Below are 18,614 nucleotides of genomic sequence, written 5' to 3'. Positions count from 1 at the left end.
TCAATCCTTGGGCTATAGTCTGAAAGTATAATCTAAAGGCACCAGAGCCTATCTGATCTTGGAAGCTAAGCAGGGTCAGCCCTGGTTAGTACTTGAGAGGCCACAAATTACTTTTAGGTGCTTTAGGCGGGATACAGGCCGCCCCTTTCCCTGACGGATTGGGGCCTGAGCTGCCACAATGGAGGCCCCAATCCGCCGCTTTTCCAGGCCACGGGGAAGGGGTGTTGTTGGGGCATCACGCCCCAAGGACATCCCAACAGCGGCGCTCGGCCCCTTTCTCTTGTGTCGCTGGCACAGCCGTGTAAAGGTTGTGCCAGCAACACAAGCTGCAGAAGGAGCTCCATTTTGGAGCTCCTTCCAGCGCTGCTGAAAGGGCACCACAAGTGTCCTGCAGCGGTGCCAAGACGTAATGGCCACGCCGCTCCGTTTGGATGCGACACGGCCGTTACGTCAAAATGGCAGCGCCCATGTAGACAGGGCACCACCATTTTGACACCCTGGCAACGTACTAGGGTTGCAGGGCATATATAAGCAACGCCTCAAGGCAACCCTAGTACATCGCCAGGACGTACTTAAAGGCCCGTCTTACAGGGCCACAGACTATATTTCAGAGGAAGGAACTGGCAAAACGACATCTTGAGTGTTCCTTACCAAAGATAACCTGATGAAATTCACAGGGTCTCCGTAAGTTGACAAGTGACTTGAAGGTACATACACATGTTTTCCTTTGCTTCTTCAACGCTGTAAGAGGTATCTACAATACTTTTAGACCAGAAGGAACTTTGGAGCACTGGCACCCACTTATCCCAACTTGATGATGGAATGCCGAGACACAGCCATATTAAGTAGCTTGGAATATCACTATGCAAAAGGAATTTGTAGCACCACTGAGACTAACTGTGGGAAAGAAGTTGTAGTATAAGCTTTCATGGACTTGCTCTATTTCCTCAGATGCATGGATCTGAGAAGAGAGCAAGTCCATAGCTTATGCCACAAGTTTCACACAGTCTCAAAGGTGCTACAAGATCCCTTCCCATACTGTTATCCTAGCTTGTTACTGTAATAATTATCCTCATGTACCCATTGCAGGCACCTGGGTAAGGTACCCTTTGCTTGCTTAACTGTTCTCCTTCACACCCCATGAAAATAACTTGGTCACATCTATTTAGAATTTAGAAACTTGGTCACATTCACTGGCTCTGTCACCTACCAATATTGCACCAATTTTTGGAAGGGCAAAGTTTACATGGGAAAGACCTACACAGCAGATTTTACAAGGAGTTAAGGGGCCACAGTGTGACAAACTAACCTTTAACAGTTTCATTATGTTTCAAATGCTTTTCATCCATATTACCTAGATTACATTAGACCAAGTATAAGTTGGTTGAAGTTTACACCAATGATACCCAATAAGCTTCCAGATACTCTCAGTAACTATATGAGAGTTTGGATAGAAATGTACATTTTAAAAGTTGGGTCAGTTGCTTTTGGAACAGAGAGATTATGATGTTTGTGGGCTTTTTTAAAACATTAAAACAATTCTCTCACATCCAACAAACTAATAAAGCCAAAAGAGTAACAGCTGCCAATCTGATTTATATTACCAATCACCATTTGGCTATAAAACTGGAGTAACAGTTATTCAATGACAACTCAGAATGTATTAAAATATTACATATTGGAAATGAAGGCTGCATCATCACAAATTGTAAGCTGCAGATATTATGTTTCCATCCAGACTCCAGAAATTATGCACATGAATGCACTCGGCTGCTAAATATTCACTACAGCTCCTCCAGTGCCTATTCAAAGTACTCCAGTTGTACCAAACTAGTTTGGGCTGAAGACTATTATTGTTCAACAAATATGACTATCTTCTTTGTTACTGGTTTCTTTTCTATTATCATTTGTCCCATTCAGCGTTAAATACTACTTTAATCTTCTTTAAGCCTGTACAACTCCACATAACAAAGTAGTGATGAACAATATGGAAAGACAGCAACATCACAACATTCTCATTGGCCCTGTATTTCTTACCTTTAATTATCCTTCAGTCACTTTCTGAACTTAATGTAGCACATGTTCACATCATCAATCTTTTCCATAGCAAAGAACACAAGAGATTTCTAAGGACAACTGTGTGCAACCAGCTGTATGTAGTGGGCTGTTTGCACACAGCTGGTTGCACCTAATAGTGTCAGAAAAGGCAGAACAACCCAATGACCATATTTTTATAAACATGTTACAGTAACTTTGTTCAAACTCAGCAGCATTCTGGAATTGGGGGGGGGGGGGGGGCAATTCATTCCTCTAATTCAGTATGGATCAGGCATAGTTGCCTTTCAGGAGACATTGAGCCTGCTCATGTATTGACCAGCCCAAGGAGCGATGCTCTGTGTCAGGAGCCTACCACTCCTTAAAACTTTGTATAACACGCTTCTGGCAGACTGACCTGCCCTCACTACTTAGAATCACTGTGTTAACCTTCACCCATTAGAACACCCTCTAAATATTTTGGACTAAAATCCCATGGTGCCTGTGGACTGGAGCTTATAGGAGTTGAAATCCAGTACACCTGGTGGGCCAAAGGTTCCTCACCTCAGAGAATTAGAACATCAGTGGTATATTAGATGGGAAAATATTAGTTAGAAACAACTGTTTACCAATTTTAGACTTTGCTTTTAAAACCCAGGTGGGCAACCTGCGACTGCAGAGCAGTGATTCCCAAACGTTGGCCTTCTAGGTGATTTGGACTTCAGTTCCCAGATGGCCACAGCTTCTGGGAATAGAACCCCAAAGCACCTAAAAGGTCAGAGTTTGGGAATTACTGCTCCAGAGAATGCTGAACTACAACTCATATCAATTCTAGTCAGCATAGCTGACTGATGGGAATTGTGGTCCAACAACCAGTGAAGGGCCATTTCCTGCCAAACACTACAGTACTTTAAAACATAGCTCTTGGTTACACAATTTTAACACATTTTTATCTATATCTAAGATATTGTCCAAAGTCAGACTTGCATACAAGTCCATAAAAGCCACCAGTCCATAAAATTCATATGGGTTTCCCTGCCCATTTGGCCTTCCTACAAGCCACAATGGCCATTTGCAAACTCATCCATAGCACATAATAGGTGGGAATAAATTCTGCTTTAAATGAAACAGCTCAACTTTGCTTTTGAACTACAGCTTGGCAAGTAGTGCAAGCAGGCATCTTCATTCATTACCATGGAAGAAACAGTCCTACAACTAAAAATACAAGCATATAGTAATAAATGTAGAAGTAGTATTTTCTCCATTCAGAACATTGCTTTGACTCTTGGCTCCATGTGCATAAAAAACCTCCAAGGTGTGTACTGGTGCACAATGTTGGTTTAGCTGAACGTGATTGAAAGGTTACTTGTAACATAGATGGAGGACAGGATTCAACCTCAGTGGACTATTGACTAATAAATTGCCCTGAAGAACTAAAAAATAAAGAGTAGCTCTTTTACTTCTAAATGTATGTAACAAAACTATAATTACACACTAATTACAATATATACAACCAGATTTCTGAAATGTAAGAATAGGAACATTTCCACACTTTAAAAAAAACGCAGCTGTCAAAAGTTGTGCTATTTTACAATGACTGTTAATTCTAGAAATGACATTTTAAATTTTCACACCACTGACAGATTTTGCTCTACACCATAATTTTTTTTAATCGTCACTGGTACATATTATTTTCTATGGCAGGGCTCCATACCAATGTTTGAGTGTGCCATCAAGGCCACATTTCATCACTAAAAAAATCTGGGAATTCAAAGTCTTTTCAATAAGTAACACAAATATTTTTAAAGTGCTTAAAATGTTTACTTGCAAAGCAAGTTTTCCCACTTTTCCATTCTGAACAGCTGGCTCACACATGCATGTCCATCACACGGCAGCATCAGTCAAACTGCAACCTCAAAACAAAATCTCTCTCAGTACAGTGAACTGACATATGAAGCACTAAGAAACCAAGGGATGTATATATGTCTGTGTGAACCAGTCCACCAGACTCTGACAATGAAGGCTATAAGCCCCTTAAACCAGCTCCCTTCAAAGTACACTTTCCTCTGACTTTGATTCCAAAGCAGAACTCAGAAGAGCAACCTTGGAGGACTACAACTCCCAGAATCCCCAACACAACACAGCTATTGGCCGTGGCGACAGCATAGATTCTGGGGTTGGCAGCCCTCGCCCCCCCCCCCCCCCCAAAAAATTCAAGCTGTGCTAAATAGTTCCAGCTTGTAACCCAAGCTCAAGCATTTGCAATTTGATTTCTACTTCTCACAGGTTCCCTATGGGGTAGTGTTCAGAGCCCAAGCTGTGAACTCACTGCTTTAAGATTACTGAAAGCAACTCTCACATTCAGTGTGGTTATTCTATTCCCTATAGGCAAGTTTCTCATGCTGTAATACTTCATTTACCATTCAGAACTAAAGCTGTGCCAGTTATAAATTAAATATTCTAAGATGGCCTTGGAACAGTCGTTTGAGCTGTTGGTTAGTGCTATTTTATTGGTATTTGATTTCCCCCCTTCAAACAGCAGACCTATAAGAGTGTAGCATGTTGCTTTTGACACACACACCAGCTTCGGAAACACTTTGCTGTTTGAGAAACACATCCCCGAAGCCCTCTTGGGAGCAGGGGCTTTGCTGCACAGTTTTTTTTTGTCTCTGGGTCCTTGCCCTACTTATACTATAAAGCTTCTCATTGCATTTTAGAGTATCTAGTATGTTCTACTTATTTCTTCCTGCATCTATAAATATGTCTCAAGTGGCATTGAACAAAGGAAAATCAGAAGAACAATGGATGTTTAAAATAAGCAAGCAGGATAGCAAATGATGATCATATTTTTGATTCAGACATTACATAGTTGGCAATTAGAAAGTCAGAAAGTAGATTTAAAAAATCAACTAAGATTTCAGAAGAAAAACAGACACAGGCCATGTCTATAAATTATTTCTGAGAACATGCCTGCTGCCATCCTGGAGGTACTCCCAGACTACTTCAAGTAACACTTGGAACTTCTGTCCAAGAGGTGAAATTGCCTTTTAGGAGACCAGTGCCACAGTAAACACACACACACAGACACTGTGCCTGGACTACAAGGGCAGAAGGTGCATAGTTTGCCAAGATACAATGCCAATTTATGAAATGATCCATCAGTTAAGTCCATTTACTCACATCCATTCTTTGCAGTAACTCAGCTTGCTTTAGGACAATGAATGGCAGCTGATGTATGACACTGCAGAAATGATGAAATATACTAAGTTAGGTAGATTTCCATCTCACAATGCAGAGGGAAAACACTGGGTTTTCATCGAGTTCATACAAGTTACTCCCAAAAATGTCTAAATCCATGTGATCCAAGAAGGAATGCAACCTTTACAGGGTCATGACTACATCTTAAAGATCCCTAACAAATGCTCCAAAAATAGCAGCTGCATGGGAACTCACTGTGCAAACAAGATACTAAAAGTTGAAGTAGGGCAGCAAATACATATAGTGTGTATTTTTCAGAAACTGACATTTCAATAACTTAAAAGTTTCTAGTCCAAAATATTCATCTCTACAACAAATGCACAAGTAAAGAGATGGCAAACAGCTGTCCTTGGAAACCAGTCCAAAGAAACCCATTGATCTTCTGGAAAGAAGAAGAGAAGGGGAACAGCACTAAAATCAGGAGGGTTAATGATGGCTGAAGATCCCTCCAGTTTCAGGAGTTGCTCTGTTCCTCAACACAGCTGATCCAGAAGAGAGACCTTAAATGGTGTATCCACAAAGCTTACAGTATTTCCAGATCTACATGCCGCACCTCAGGATTCCGTTTCTGAAACAAAATTGATCATACTTTTAACAATCATCAAGAAAGTGCACCAATAGCAAGTAGCAAGTACATTTTTATACCGCTTATCAGTGCACTTAAGCACTCCCTAAGTAGTTTTACAATGTGTAAGCTAATTGCCCCCAACAACTGGGTACTAATTTTGGCAACCTCAGAAGGATGCAATCCTGAGTTAAGCTTGAGCCCTTTTGCTGGTATTGAACTCACAAACCTGAGTGAGTGGCTGCAGTACAGGCATTTAACAACTGTGCCACCAGGGCTCCTGGTGTCTTGAGCCACCAGGGATGCATGCAATCAAGTGTTATGCTGGATTTGATGATGTATGGGTTCAAAGCTCTGCTAAAACCTGTCTTGGTAAGTGTAACGCATCCACACACACTCTTATCCCCACCCTCACCCCGACTAACATATACATTTACTACCACAAATAGCACACCCAGGTATGCCCATGTGCCTCTGAGGATGACAGAACTAAGTGAATGTTCTCCCTAGAAGATCTCAAAGCTGGATTCAAGCAGATAAACATAGAAGCTTATAGGCCATAACCAGCATATTGAATTACGCCCAGAAATAACCTAAACATTACTGTTAGTCTCATTTAGACACATTAAATCAATGGGAGTTACCGACACTTTAATTCACCATTCAACAATTAATTCAATGGATCTACTCCGGTTGGGACTAACAAATAGGATCCTGGCTATAGACCATTTTCACAGCCTCACTGACCACATTTTCAGCCATTTTGGGCAATGACAACATGTTCAGCTCCTGATTCTGTATTTACAATTATTCCTTTTACCAGCCAAATCTTACCTTTAGCTCCTTCTCAAGACGGTCAACTTCTGCTCCCAGAGTGTCAATGATATTTTCACCATGTTTGAGCATGAAAGTCTCTAATTCCTCAAGGGTCTTCACCTGCTGGATTTCCTACCATGAAATGAGGTGTAAAAACATGAACAAAGTGGGGAATATAATATACAACATGTTACTTCCAAGCACATTTTTACATATTGATAATAATCTGTCCAATTTAAATGACAACCAAGTGTCAACGAAAGATGAAACATCATTCAAATACAGGTTGAGTCTCCCTTACCCCAAATTCCAAATTCCAAAATATTAAAAAATCCCAAATTGTCCACATAGGTGGCTGAGATAGTTACACCTTTGCTTTCTTATAGTTGAATGTACAAAAACTTTGTTTCAAGCCCAAATTATTAAAAAGTCCTTAGGACTGGAGCATGGCTTTGGTGTGGCTTCCGGACTCTTAGGACACATGCATCATTTAAACAGCATACTGAACCTCCAAAGTGACCCAAAGCAGCTTTAGTTTGGCATGGGGCCTTAGTTTGCATAGATTTTTGGTCATGGATAGGTTAACAACAGCCCCAGTTATATATTATAAAATCAATTCTTAGACATTAGGAAGGCTTTTAAAAATTGTTACAGTACTAATTAACACACCTCAGCTAAAAACTGAAGATTATATAGCAAAAGAAAATAAAGAGGTTGCCAGAGACCATGATCCCATGTCCACCTACCTAGAAGCAAACTAAATTTGATGGGACCTGCCTCTGACTACACACATACAGGATTGCACTGTCAAGAATTAGTCACTACTAAGTTAGATGGACTAGTGATCTGACTGGCAATGCCTTTCCATGGTTTCAGAAAGGACAGTGCAACCCTATATTTATTTATTTAGAGTATTTACACCCCACTCTTCTGCCACAAAGGCTCCCAGGGCAGCTTACAAATTGTTAATTAGACAATTCCCTACCTTCGGGCTTACAATCAAATTAGTCTCAAATGATACAATCCAAAAAAATCCTGACCTCTTTATACTTTTAATGGGAAAATTTTCTGTGATTTTGTGCTGTTAGGGTAGAGAAGCTGGTGCCCTATAGATGTTCTAGATCAGGAGCAAAATTTAGTGCATTTGGGTAAGGGGGGAAAAACTTGAAAACATTGCTCATTTAAACATACTTGTAGCAGCTGTTCAATGTCTTGTTTCTCCAGGTAAGACCGGGTAACAATCCGTCCATCAAAGTCGACTTCTGCCTTGAATCTCACTTTGCTCATTCCCATATCTGTAGCTTTAACATCATGAATTGCTCTGAGATAAGTATTTCGTAAGATGTAGCAACATAAAGCAAAAAACAAACAAACAGGTGCTTTTAATTGAAAAGGGAAGTGGCCATGTGCAAAAATTAGGACTTTTTTGCCTACCAGACTTTAACATATGAACTTGCAGTTCCATCCATGCTTTTATTGTTTTATTAGTTTTCTGAGCACAAACATGGGCATTCATAGAGATCGTCCAAACAACAGTCTTACCTTACTGCAGGGTCACTCTCCAGCAACTCTGTAAGTCTCTGTAACTGGTCCGGCTGGATAGAACGGCCTAGCAATGCTTCCGTGTTGGTATAGATAAGAAATGCTGAAACAACTCCCAACAAAGTTCCCACACCAAGAGACCCTAGACTGTCATAGTATGGGTTTCCTAAAGGGATACATACACAAATTAATTTCCCCAAAAATAATATTTATGTACATCTTTCAACTTCTTTATGGAGATATCATTTAGACAGAAATAAACAATAGACTGAAATCAAGTGATTAAACTTTCCTTGAACTATATCAGGCTCCATTTAGAAAGCTGCATATTTGAATGCCACAGTATGAAAATGAATATTCCCTATACCAAGATAATTAGCAAGGCAAGAATTCTAGATTAGCTGTTCCTGACATGCTAGAGCTTTCTACATACAAGAGAATCTTCCTCTTGCTGGAAAAGCATTCAAAGATGCAGGTTCCAATTTGCAACCTAAAATGATTCAGTTCAGATGGAAATGTCTATTGATCCTTTGTACAACATCTTGTTTGTTTTAAGCATTCAACAAGACAGTAACTATTATTCATTTGCCTGATAAATTAACTTGGCTAGTAAACTAAACCTGGTCTATGTGCTGATTAGAGAATATCAGAAAATAATGCCACTTAGTAGTACATGTACTTACTTACCTGTTAGGGAGGTAAGACCCATACAAGTAGCAGCTAATGTCACACCCAGAACTGCTGCAGTGTCTTCTAATAACACAACATTTGTACTAGGATCACGAGCTTGCATAACTGAAAATTGAAAGTACAGTTAACATTTGATGCAATTCCAATGCTCTGAATTAGCTAGACAAGACCAATTTATACAAATGCACAAATGCTCCAAACCTTTATCCTATGACACAGCAAGCCAATCTGGTTTGGATACAATTTCTATCAACTCAGTCAATATGGCTACAGATTAGGGATTATGCGGGCTATGTTTCCAAAACATCCAGAAGATGCCAGCATGACTATCCCTGAAGTTAGCATATTTCTTTAATGGGGCCCATCAGAGTTCATTGGGGCATAGATACTGATGATACAACTACTTATTTCCTTGGTAGCAGCAAATAATTCTAAAAAAGAAGTGTAAGGAAGGAATCAATGTATAAACATTCAAAACAAATTATAAAAAAATATGAGTCATATCTAGAGTCACTCTTCCACAAATGCAATGTCTCTTATAGGGGAAAAAACTATAATCTAGAGACTGATACTGGAGAGAGAGGGAATAGAGTGACTATTTGGATACAACCCAACTGTTCTCCATACTGCCCCACACCATGTATGAAATAAGAGTGAATTGTTTTGTTGTCAGACATACTTACCATACTGATAAAATGATACACCTCTGGTCCGAGCACTCCTTCGAATTTCATTTATAGCTACAAGAAGAGTTGCTGAAACAAAAAAGGGATGTTGTTATTTCAAAAAGAAAACAACACCAATTTCAGCTCCATAAAAACACAATAGACAGAAAAAGTGACAGAGAAAGAGTGTACAAATAAAAGTAATACATTCATTTAGGAACCTTACTAACCATCAAGTTTAATGTTGAGGTTAAGGGGGGGGGGGAGGTTTTTATATGGCTGAAATATTTATAAAAAAATCTCAGTTCACTACATTTTTACTCCAGAATACATTTTGGGGAGTTTTACAGGAAACTCTCTAAACCAAATGTTATAGATCTTAACTCCAGTTCAAATGCATGCTCATGGCTCATGGGTTTGTATCAATTCCAGTGAAATTCCTGGGTGGGCTTCAAGAGCCAAGGGAAGTGGCTCTAAGAGTGGCCCGAAGCAGATTTATTTTGGCTTGTCTGTATGGGCCCTACTCTGCCATATTCAGAGCTTGGAAAGTGTTTTTCCCCCATTACAACTTCCAGAATCCCCCACCAACATAGCCAGTGGAATTAACAGTCCAAAAAAGGATATTTTCCAATAGCCTTTATATGGATGTTTAAAATGCATCTCTCTCTCTCTCATTCACTCACTCATTGGGCACTTCTTTGCATTCAGAGCTGACTTTTTCCATAGGTCAGCAGCCCAATACTGTATCAGAAGTTGTTGTTAAAACTGCCCTCTGCTTCAAAACTACATAGCTTGGTATAGGCATAAAACAACAAGAAGACATAAGTGGGGGGCATGGGAGAAGAATGATGTTAGGGAAATGTATGCCTAAAATCACCTTGTGCTCCTGGAACTGACTGGATTGGGTCCTAGGCAATACTTTCTCCTTTCTTATGATTCCAGTTAATGAAGTTGCAAATAAATCTATCAATGTGCATTTATATTCCATCCAATAAAATAAACCCTTGCTGTAATTAACAGACCACTGGAAGTGTTTTAGCCATAACTATTGCTTCTGATACACTCATGATTTGCTACAGATTGGTCACTGTTGCCTTTATTTAATATATCACTGTATTAAATGTTACACACGGGATACTGTTGTTGATTATTCCAGTAATTACATTCTCATCCCCCATTTTCTTCATTTTGATTCCTTCTAGACTTTCAGTATTCCATGGCCACTAGGCATGCTCACTCCCCACAGGACTATCTTGTAGGTTCCTACTATTTTTCCAAAGAAATGTATATTTCCGAAAAACTTTAGGGTTCAGCGAAGACTGCTCATCATGCTTTCTTGTGCAAGCATGGTGCTATTTTGGTTTACATAAACAACAGTATTCACAGACAGAAACTTTAAATAGAAGGACATATAGTACAATATCTGACATGTGTTCATAAATGAGATTAATGCATTGATGAAAGACAGCCTAGTGAAAAACCTGGGAGTCCCTTCTAGCTCTACTGAAGTTCAGCACGTGGCTGCACAGCAGACCAACAGAGACCTCATTTAAATTTTTCTGAGTTCTCTAAAATAAAATTTAAAAATAGATAGATATGTTCTGTCTATTCCACCCAGACTTCCTGCCCTGAATCCTATTAGCAGTTCTGAATAGAATAAACTAATTGAATTAACTGCTAAATGGTGAATCAACACTCTTGTAAATACTACTGATTAAATGGGGCTACACAGATTGGCATTATCAATAGGATTGAAGGTTTCTTGTATCTATCTTTCAATCTATTTTTGTTAAGACTGGCATGTTTAACATTTCAGTAACCTGAAATGTTAAAGAGTGCTTATGTACCTAGAAGCAAATGAGCTCAAACTTCAAGCATCAATTATTGCATCTGCAAAATAATAGCTTGCTGCTAAATAATCATGTATTTTGCCAGTAGATCACATACCTCCTTCAGAGACCAATGATCCTGCTAAAATACAATAAGCCTGAAGAAACAGGAAAGGGAAGAGGTTAGTTAATATATACTATGAAGCCTTGTAAATCATATAAACATCAACTTTCTATATTTTGAGACTATTTTGAAGCAGGAGAAGCAAAACATCATTTGCAGTAAATATTACTCATCTAGACAGTTGATTTCTGCAATCTCAAAAACTATGCTGCTCTCTAACTAATAATCCAGAGGTCAAAACAATTTTCAGCCATATCTAGGTGCATTGCAGGGGGAGGCCTCTGAAGAAGCCATTTTCCTTTCCTAACAATTGTTTTGTTCAATTGTCATTTTGAGGGTTTAGGGAGAGGGAGACAGAGTCACACCAAAGTCACTTCATCACAGTAAAAGGGATGTCATCGAGCATTAACTGTTTCCCAGCTCTGAAGCATATGCGTAAGGCATACCATGGGCATACAAATATTCACATACTACATCCAAGATTTTTAGCATTTCATTATCTTGTGTCTTGAGAGCCAGCATAATGTAATGGTTTGTTCTACAACTTTGCAGAGCAGAATTTGAATCCCCACTTGGCCATGGAAACACACTGGTGACCTTAGGCAAGTTACATTCTGTCAGCCTCAGAGGAAGGCAAAGGCAATCCTCAGCTAAACATATCTTGCCCAAAAAAACCAAGAAACTCTACACGTGTTTCCCACATTCATTGTCCTATAATTTTTTTTTTTTTTAAAAAAAAGGGATTTGGAAATTATAATAAAATGCATCAACTTACCCAAAGAAGAGATTCTATGGGCTGAGGATTAAGCAATCCTATAATACCATGATAACATGAAAGCCCTGCACCCATCATGAAAATGCCGACACCACTAATTAAAGAGGCAATGTACCGCATGTTTGTGAAGCCATACCTGGATAAGGAAGGGAAAGAAAAGCACTTTTACAGAGATTCAGGCTGCTGCTCCATCCAGCTCAGACCTGCTTGAAGACACCTGGAATTGAACCTAGGACCTTTTGCACAAACATCACATGCTCCGCCACTGAGCTATGGGAGATCCTACAACTTAAAAGATTCAAGGACCATCATCATGTTTGGGTAACTAAAGGTAGCTATTAAAAATTAAATCTAGTGTCAAGAAAGTTATGTTTATGAATTCTGAAGTGGGGTGAATATTATACAACATCAAAGATTTTGTAATCTTGCTTCCTGCTCACCCTATTCCTATCTGTCTGTAACCTGCAACATGGCTTCAAATGATTCCTTTAAATTCCTGCATATGTATGGTAAGCAATACACAGCAGTCAACACAACTCACTTTCCCTTGGTAATACCTCCCCTGAATAGAAAATGTCTGATCAAATAGAACCCAATGCAGGTCATGCATAGGTAACCTGCCCCCCACCAACACACACTAGGAAAGTTGCAATCTCTTGAGCTAACGCTGTGAAAGAAAAAGCCAAAAACCAAGCTGGAATGGAGCTACACGATACTTGTTCTCATACTAGCAGAAGAAAGGCCTAATGGCTGCAGGGAGAAAGAGCTCCCTTTTCTCTAACCATGTTTTAACACAGGAGTGGGAACGGTTTGATCTGTGGAGTCCATGGTACCCAAATCCCCTTTTGTGTCCTAGAAGCCTTCCTGGGGCTCTCCCAAGGGCCACAGACAGACACACTATGGCCTGTTACAGACAGCCAAAATAAAGCTGCTTCGAGTCACAGTGGAGGTATGGTGTTTCAATGATGCATGTGTCCTAAGAGTCCAAAAGTTGCACCAAAGCCATGCTCCAGCCCTAAGGACTGGAGTGTGGCTTTGGTGCAACTTCTGGACTCTTAGGACGCGTGCATCATTGAAACACCATACCTCCACTGTGACTCGAAGCAGCTTTATTTTGGCTGTCTGTAACAGGCCTAAGTTTTAGTTTCTGGCAGGGTGAAAAGTCATGCAAAATATATCAAAATGCCACCTACATCAGCAGTTGTAAACCCCTCCAACCTTCTACATTACCCCAAAACACTAGAAACAGGTTGAACACTGGCCAAAATAGCCAGGTATGAAAACCAGTAAGACTTCTGGGACTGAATTTTATTGGTGTGGCTCACCAGAGGGCAAAGTTGAAAACTGGCCTCTGCCCACCCATTTTAACACAATGCAAAAGAGCTTTTTATTTCCTTCAAATGCCAAAGAAACCTGAAAATATTACCCTCTCAAGTACAAATAAAAAGCCCCAAGCCATCCAAAATTGTTTTGTGTGCATGCCTTTTAAACAGTTTTATTTTATTTATTTATTTTTGTACAGTTCAGTACAATAAGATCTTAGCTGAACGTTGTTCTGAATTGTTGTCTGGGAGAAAGGTGAGCCATAAATTAAATAAATACCAGCCGTTTCCTTCAGAGTTTGAGCGTGATTATGAATAATAATATCATACCGTGATACAAGTTGGAACATTCAGATAAGTTCAAATGTGCATATCAAAAAGTAATATGAGATAATCATTACTTCAGAAAAGCACAGAGTTTGTTTCTTTTTAAAGACAACATGCTTACGGATGACTTGGGTCTGGTGTCCTCACAGACTGACTGATTCCCAACGCTAACAAAGCCTGTATGTGGAAAGAACATAAGAAAATACATTTCAAAATTGTTCATTACTTTTGGAATAGCTTGAATTGATTTTGTTTGGCATAAAATTACATTTAATATAATAAAAGTTCAGTTTATTTAGAAAATAATTACAAATTCCTTTTTCTTTAAGTTATTTCTTGCTTCAAATGGAACTTCAAGGTCCTGAACTGTAAGGAATACTTGACCTATAAGGAACCTCTGTGGTTTTGCCAGTTTGATGTATCAATGTTTGTGAGAATGATGTTACAGACTTAAAGCTTTATACATTATCTTTCTTTATAATTTGAAACTGCAAAAAATTTGCACGATAACTCACCTTGGCTAACATACAAATAGCAAAAACACATAAAACTAGTGAAGCTAAATGAGTCAGCTCTGAACTACCATTTTGGAACAGCCAAAAGAGATGGTGAAAATACTGTGAATTTGAGGCTGCTACTTTGGTTGGTTGGCAGTGATTACTAACAGTCAATTTTCCCCAGTTCCATCAATCACAACATACTGTACCAACATGTGTTGCAATGAAATAAAGAGCCAATCATACATACAAAGCAAGAATATTTCTTATTTATAACAAGAAATACAACTAATTAGGAAATAATGACCTATACTGGGAAGCATGCAATACACAAATTCCAGAGTTGTGACCTGTTTGGAAATCCTGACAATTATACACATCCCACCTCTGTGATGTTTACTACGCCAAGTATAGGCAGTGCATTTTTAAAAAATTATACATGGGGTGTCCTTTTTTCCCCTGAGCCTTTTTTGGTGAGAAATATGGAAAAAGGATTATTTATTTTCTTATAGAAAGAGGAATAGAATGTTTAAGACAAGGTGTTCACATATTTACTGGCCCAAAATCATTTCCAAAAATTATATGATAGAAAATCTTTTATATAAGAATATTTATAGTAACAGATCACTATAATTTCTGAGCTTTCTGCTTTATCACACTAGGGGGCAAACAGTATTTAAACGAGAGTTAAACTAAAGAAAACCAGGAAATGCCTGATGTTTATCACACAACATTTCCTGGTTTTTTCTAGTTTAACTCTCATTTAAATCCTGTTTGTCCCCTAGTGTGATAAAGCAATTTGTCTCCTTGTCTGTTAATTTTATGGAAATGAGTACTTTATGTCTACTTCACACTATGGGGAACTAGTGAAGAAAAAATAATTTTCTCTGTTTTACTAATCTTTATGTTTTGTTTTGTTCTGTTCTTATTGTCGAGTTTTTGCCAGCCATTCAAACTGGCAAAACCACAGAGGTTCCTTATAGGTCAAGTATTCCTTACAGTTCAGGACCTTGAAGTTCCATTTGAAGCAAGAAATAACTTAAAGAAAAAGGAATTTGTAATTATTTTCTAAATAAACTGAACTTTTATTATATTAAATGTAATTTTATGCCAAACAAAATTATATACAACTAATTTTATGTTCCTAAAGTAATAAAATAACTTTTAACCTGTGAAGGACTGTTATATTGATGTTTTTTTCTTGTAAAGAAGGGGGGGGTGTGTGAAAATTGAATATTTTCCCTATGGTTTCAAAATTTCTGGAAATTTTACATTTGTGTGTGTATGTGGACGTACGCATGTATGCTTAAAAGCTGACAAACTACTCTATGACATTGTTTAACAGCAATATCCAAAAGAACAGACAATACTCACTTGATTGCAAGTATCTGCCAAAGAATGGATGGCTTCAGAGAACATGCTTGCAGAACCCGTGTAAACCCAAGCGAGAAGCTTGAAAAAAAAATTCAAGCCATTTCTGGGGACATAAGAAGAAAATATATCTATAAAGCATCTATAGCTTTGTAAGTACCACACACAGATTAAACATACTCAGTAACTGCTGCCATCTCCTTAAAAAATATTTCCCTGGAAATTATGCTCCCTGTTCCTTCCATGGTTTGTTTTAATTATAGGATAGTATGGTATCTGCACCAGCATTACCCATGGCTGGAAAATTTAGTAGATGCTCTTTTAATTAGGATGTGTAAGCTGATTTGTAAGACTGTTTGTAAACTCTAGTTAAGAAAGGAGGAGTCTGATTAGTATTCATGCAGATATTAAATATTATAGCAGAGAACAAATGGAACAATTTGATTGGCAGAAGGAAAGATAAAAACCACTGATGCTCCTGCTCTTAAAAATTATGTTGAAGAATATTACATCAATATTAAACCACTGTCTAACTTGCTACTGATAAGATTACAGATAAAATGTTTATATGTTTGTTAGTTTGTTAGGGTTTTTTATTGGATTTATATCCTGCTTTTCTCCCAAAATGGGATTCATCTAAACTGTGAAAACGGTAAGCAAATATATTAGAAGAATAGCCTCAGCTAATAAAACAACCAGTATTTAGCAATCCAACAGCTTGCAGAAGGTGGTGCAAAATGTTGTTTGTTTACACTTGTCCTCAATCTATGGTAACTCTGAGTAACTGTTTACATATACAAAAAATGTGGATTTAGGACCTGGGACTCCAGCTACGAAATGAATTTTTACTTTCCAGACCAAGAAATGCCACCACTGCAGAATCAAAATACTATGTAACTTAAATATGTATGAAGCTGTTTTTCTGTTTCTAGGTTTAACACATGCACACTTTAAGAGAAACTTACATACAAATAGCAAACATCACAACTTTTCCTGGTCCACTCAGAAACAGCGTTGATGTAGTAGAACGTGGCTAAAATTAAAAACACAAGCATGCAATAAATATATTTATGCTGTTTGACAGATAAATGAAATTTTAAACAGGTATGTGTATGAGTTGCAATTGACTGTCAGTTAAACATGCATAAAGCAACATTTCAATACAGTAAAAGCTCTGCAAAAAAGCACCTTTGCTTTTAAACAATACAAGCAGAGACCCAGCCAACAACTAAGCCTGCAGCCTTAACATTTGTAACTGCCTGTATTAAAAGAAGGGCCAGACTAAATACAAATTATACTACAAATTCCATAATCCCTGGACACAGGCCAGCTAGCCAGACCTGATGGGAGCTGGAGTGCCACAATATCTAGTGAGCCAGAACTTTCATAATACTGTATTTTTAAAAAGCATTTTGTTTTTAAAAAGTGCCTAATTAACTGAGGGATCTTTTTATTGAAAGAATTAATCTTAAAACTAATCATCTGAACACTGAAGACCTACTAACAGCAAAACAAGACTTTATGATGAGCAGGCCTAACCCTTTACACAATTAGCAGAAATATTTTAGAATTCTGCTTTAAAAAATAATTATTCAAAAAGAGAAACAGCTCAGAATAATATTTTTCATTCCTTATCACCACCACAAATTTCTAGTTCTTTTAGCCAAATACACAACTGAGGGAAAGAAACAGTTTTCCTTTTTTCCCAATTTCTTGTTGGGCTTTTTAATTCTATACTCTCACATCCCACAGCCAACAATCTCCACTTCGGCAGCCATTGTCCACAGTCTTTCAAATATATCATTCCACCCAGAAGGACTAGAACCTGTTGCTTTCTTGAAAGGAGACAGTTTCTAAGGAAGCTCATCCCCTCTGTACCCATACCATCTTTTGTATCATCCTATAGTTTTGCAATATTACAATATGTAGCCTCACTCTCTAGGTGCTCACACTAAGAACTGCACTAAGAAATGGGACATCACAACCAAATTATAAAAATGTAAGTCTCTCACCTTTGTTTCTCCTAGGAAGTCTTTGTATTCCTTTAACAATCTTTGGTTTCTAAATAAATCTGTAAAAAAAATGTTATCGGGGAAGGAAGCAGAATTTCAGATTCTCTTTTGTTGACAACATAAAAATATGCTGTGTACAAATCTTACATGCAGACATTAGGCCAGAGCAATCTTTTCAAAGGTTGCTGCTGTGTATGTGCATAACATATGAGTAACACTTATAGCTGGGATAGGCTGTTGGTCTCCAATAAATATCCCAACAAACATGCATGATTTCCTTACACTAAAGGTATGAATCATAGTGCTGGAAAGGACTTGTCCAAGAAACAGTCAATGCAGGATTTACAATGTGGGATGCAACCACAGTATCTCTGAGAGTTGATCTTCAGCTTCTACTTATTTTCTCCAAGTGAAGGAGAGCCCAGACTTGACACTGTTTGTTCCATAGCTCTTAACATTAGGAAGTTTATCTTATAATTCATTCACAATCTGCCCCTTGCAGTTTCCTCTTACTAGTTGTTAGCCTACCTTCTGGAGCAACAGAGAATAATTCTGTTCTGTTTTTTGTATAACAGTCTTTTAGATATTTGAAGAGAGCTATTTTGCCTCCCCATTAATCTTCTACCTTCCAAGCTAAACATAGCCAGCCCTTTCAATCGTCTTCATTTGATCTTCGCATCCTTTATCATCCCAGTCACCTTCTCTAGATTTACTCTGGTTTTCAGTGTCATTTCTAAAGCATGGCACCCAAAGCTGGACACGGTATTCCCTATGCAACCATACTAGG

The 18,614-nt window shown here is 38.3% G+C and overlaps 1 protein-coding gene across 1 annotated transcript in view; it reads right to left on the bottom strand.

Annotated features, from left to right (window-relative positions):
- Positions 1–4,222: 4,222 nt before the first annotated feature.
- LOC149312686 (proton-coupled zinc antiporter SLC30A9, mitochondrial-like) overlaps positions 4,223–18,614 on the bottom strand; it is a 30,173-nt gene continuing 15,781 nt past the window's right edge. Inside the window, exons 7-18 of the mRNA XM_089525172.1 lie at positions 17,828–17,886; positions 16,781–16,848; positions 15,819–15,921; positions 14,069–14,124; positions 12,299–12,434; positions 11,518–11,557; positions 9,589–9,660; positions 8,903–9,010; positions 8,216–8,381; positions 7,865–7,994; positions 6,692–6,805; positions 4,223–5,860 (exon numbers count right to left, since the gene is read on the bottom strand). Coding sequence (XP_089381298.1) covers positions 5,816–5,860; positions 6,692–6,805; positions 7,865–7,994; positions 8,216–8,381; positions 8,903–9,010; positions 9,589–9,660; positions 11,518–11,557; positions 12,299–12,434; positions 14,069–14,124; positions 15,819–15,921; positions 16,781–16,848; positions 17,828–17,886 — 1,097 coding nt within the window. The 3' untranslated portion in view covers positions 4,223–5,815. The remainder of the gene's footprint in view (positions 5,861–6,691; positions 6,806–7,864; positions 7,995–8,215; positions 8,382–8,902; positions 9,011–9,588; positions 9,661–11,517; positions 11,558–12,298; positions 12,435–14,068; positions 14,125–15,818; positions 15,922–16,780; positions 16,849–17,827; positions 17,887–18,614) is intronic.

Source organism: Sceloporus occidentalis, unplaced genomic scaffold, assembly GCF_023333645.1.
Source record: "Sceloporus occidentalis isolate IW3139 unplaced genomic scaffold, rSceOcc1.0.p SCAF_5, whole genome shotgun sequence".
Lineage (NCBI taxonomy): Eukaryota > Metazoa > Chordata > Lepidosauria > Squamata > Phrynosomatidae > Sceloporus > Sceloporus occidentalis.
Note: the sequence above shows the minus strand (reverse complement) of the source record. Positions and strands in the feature narration are given on the sequence as shown.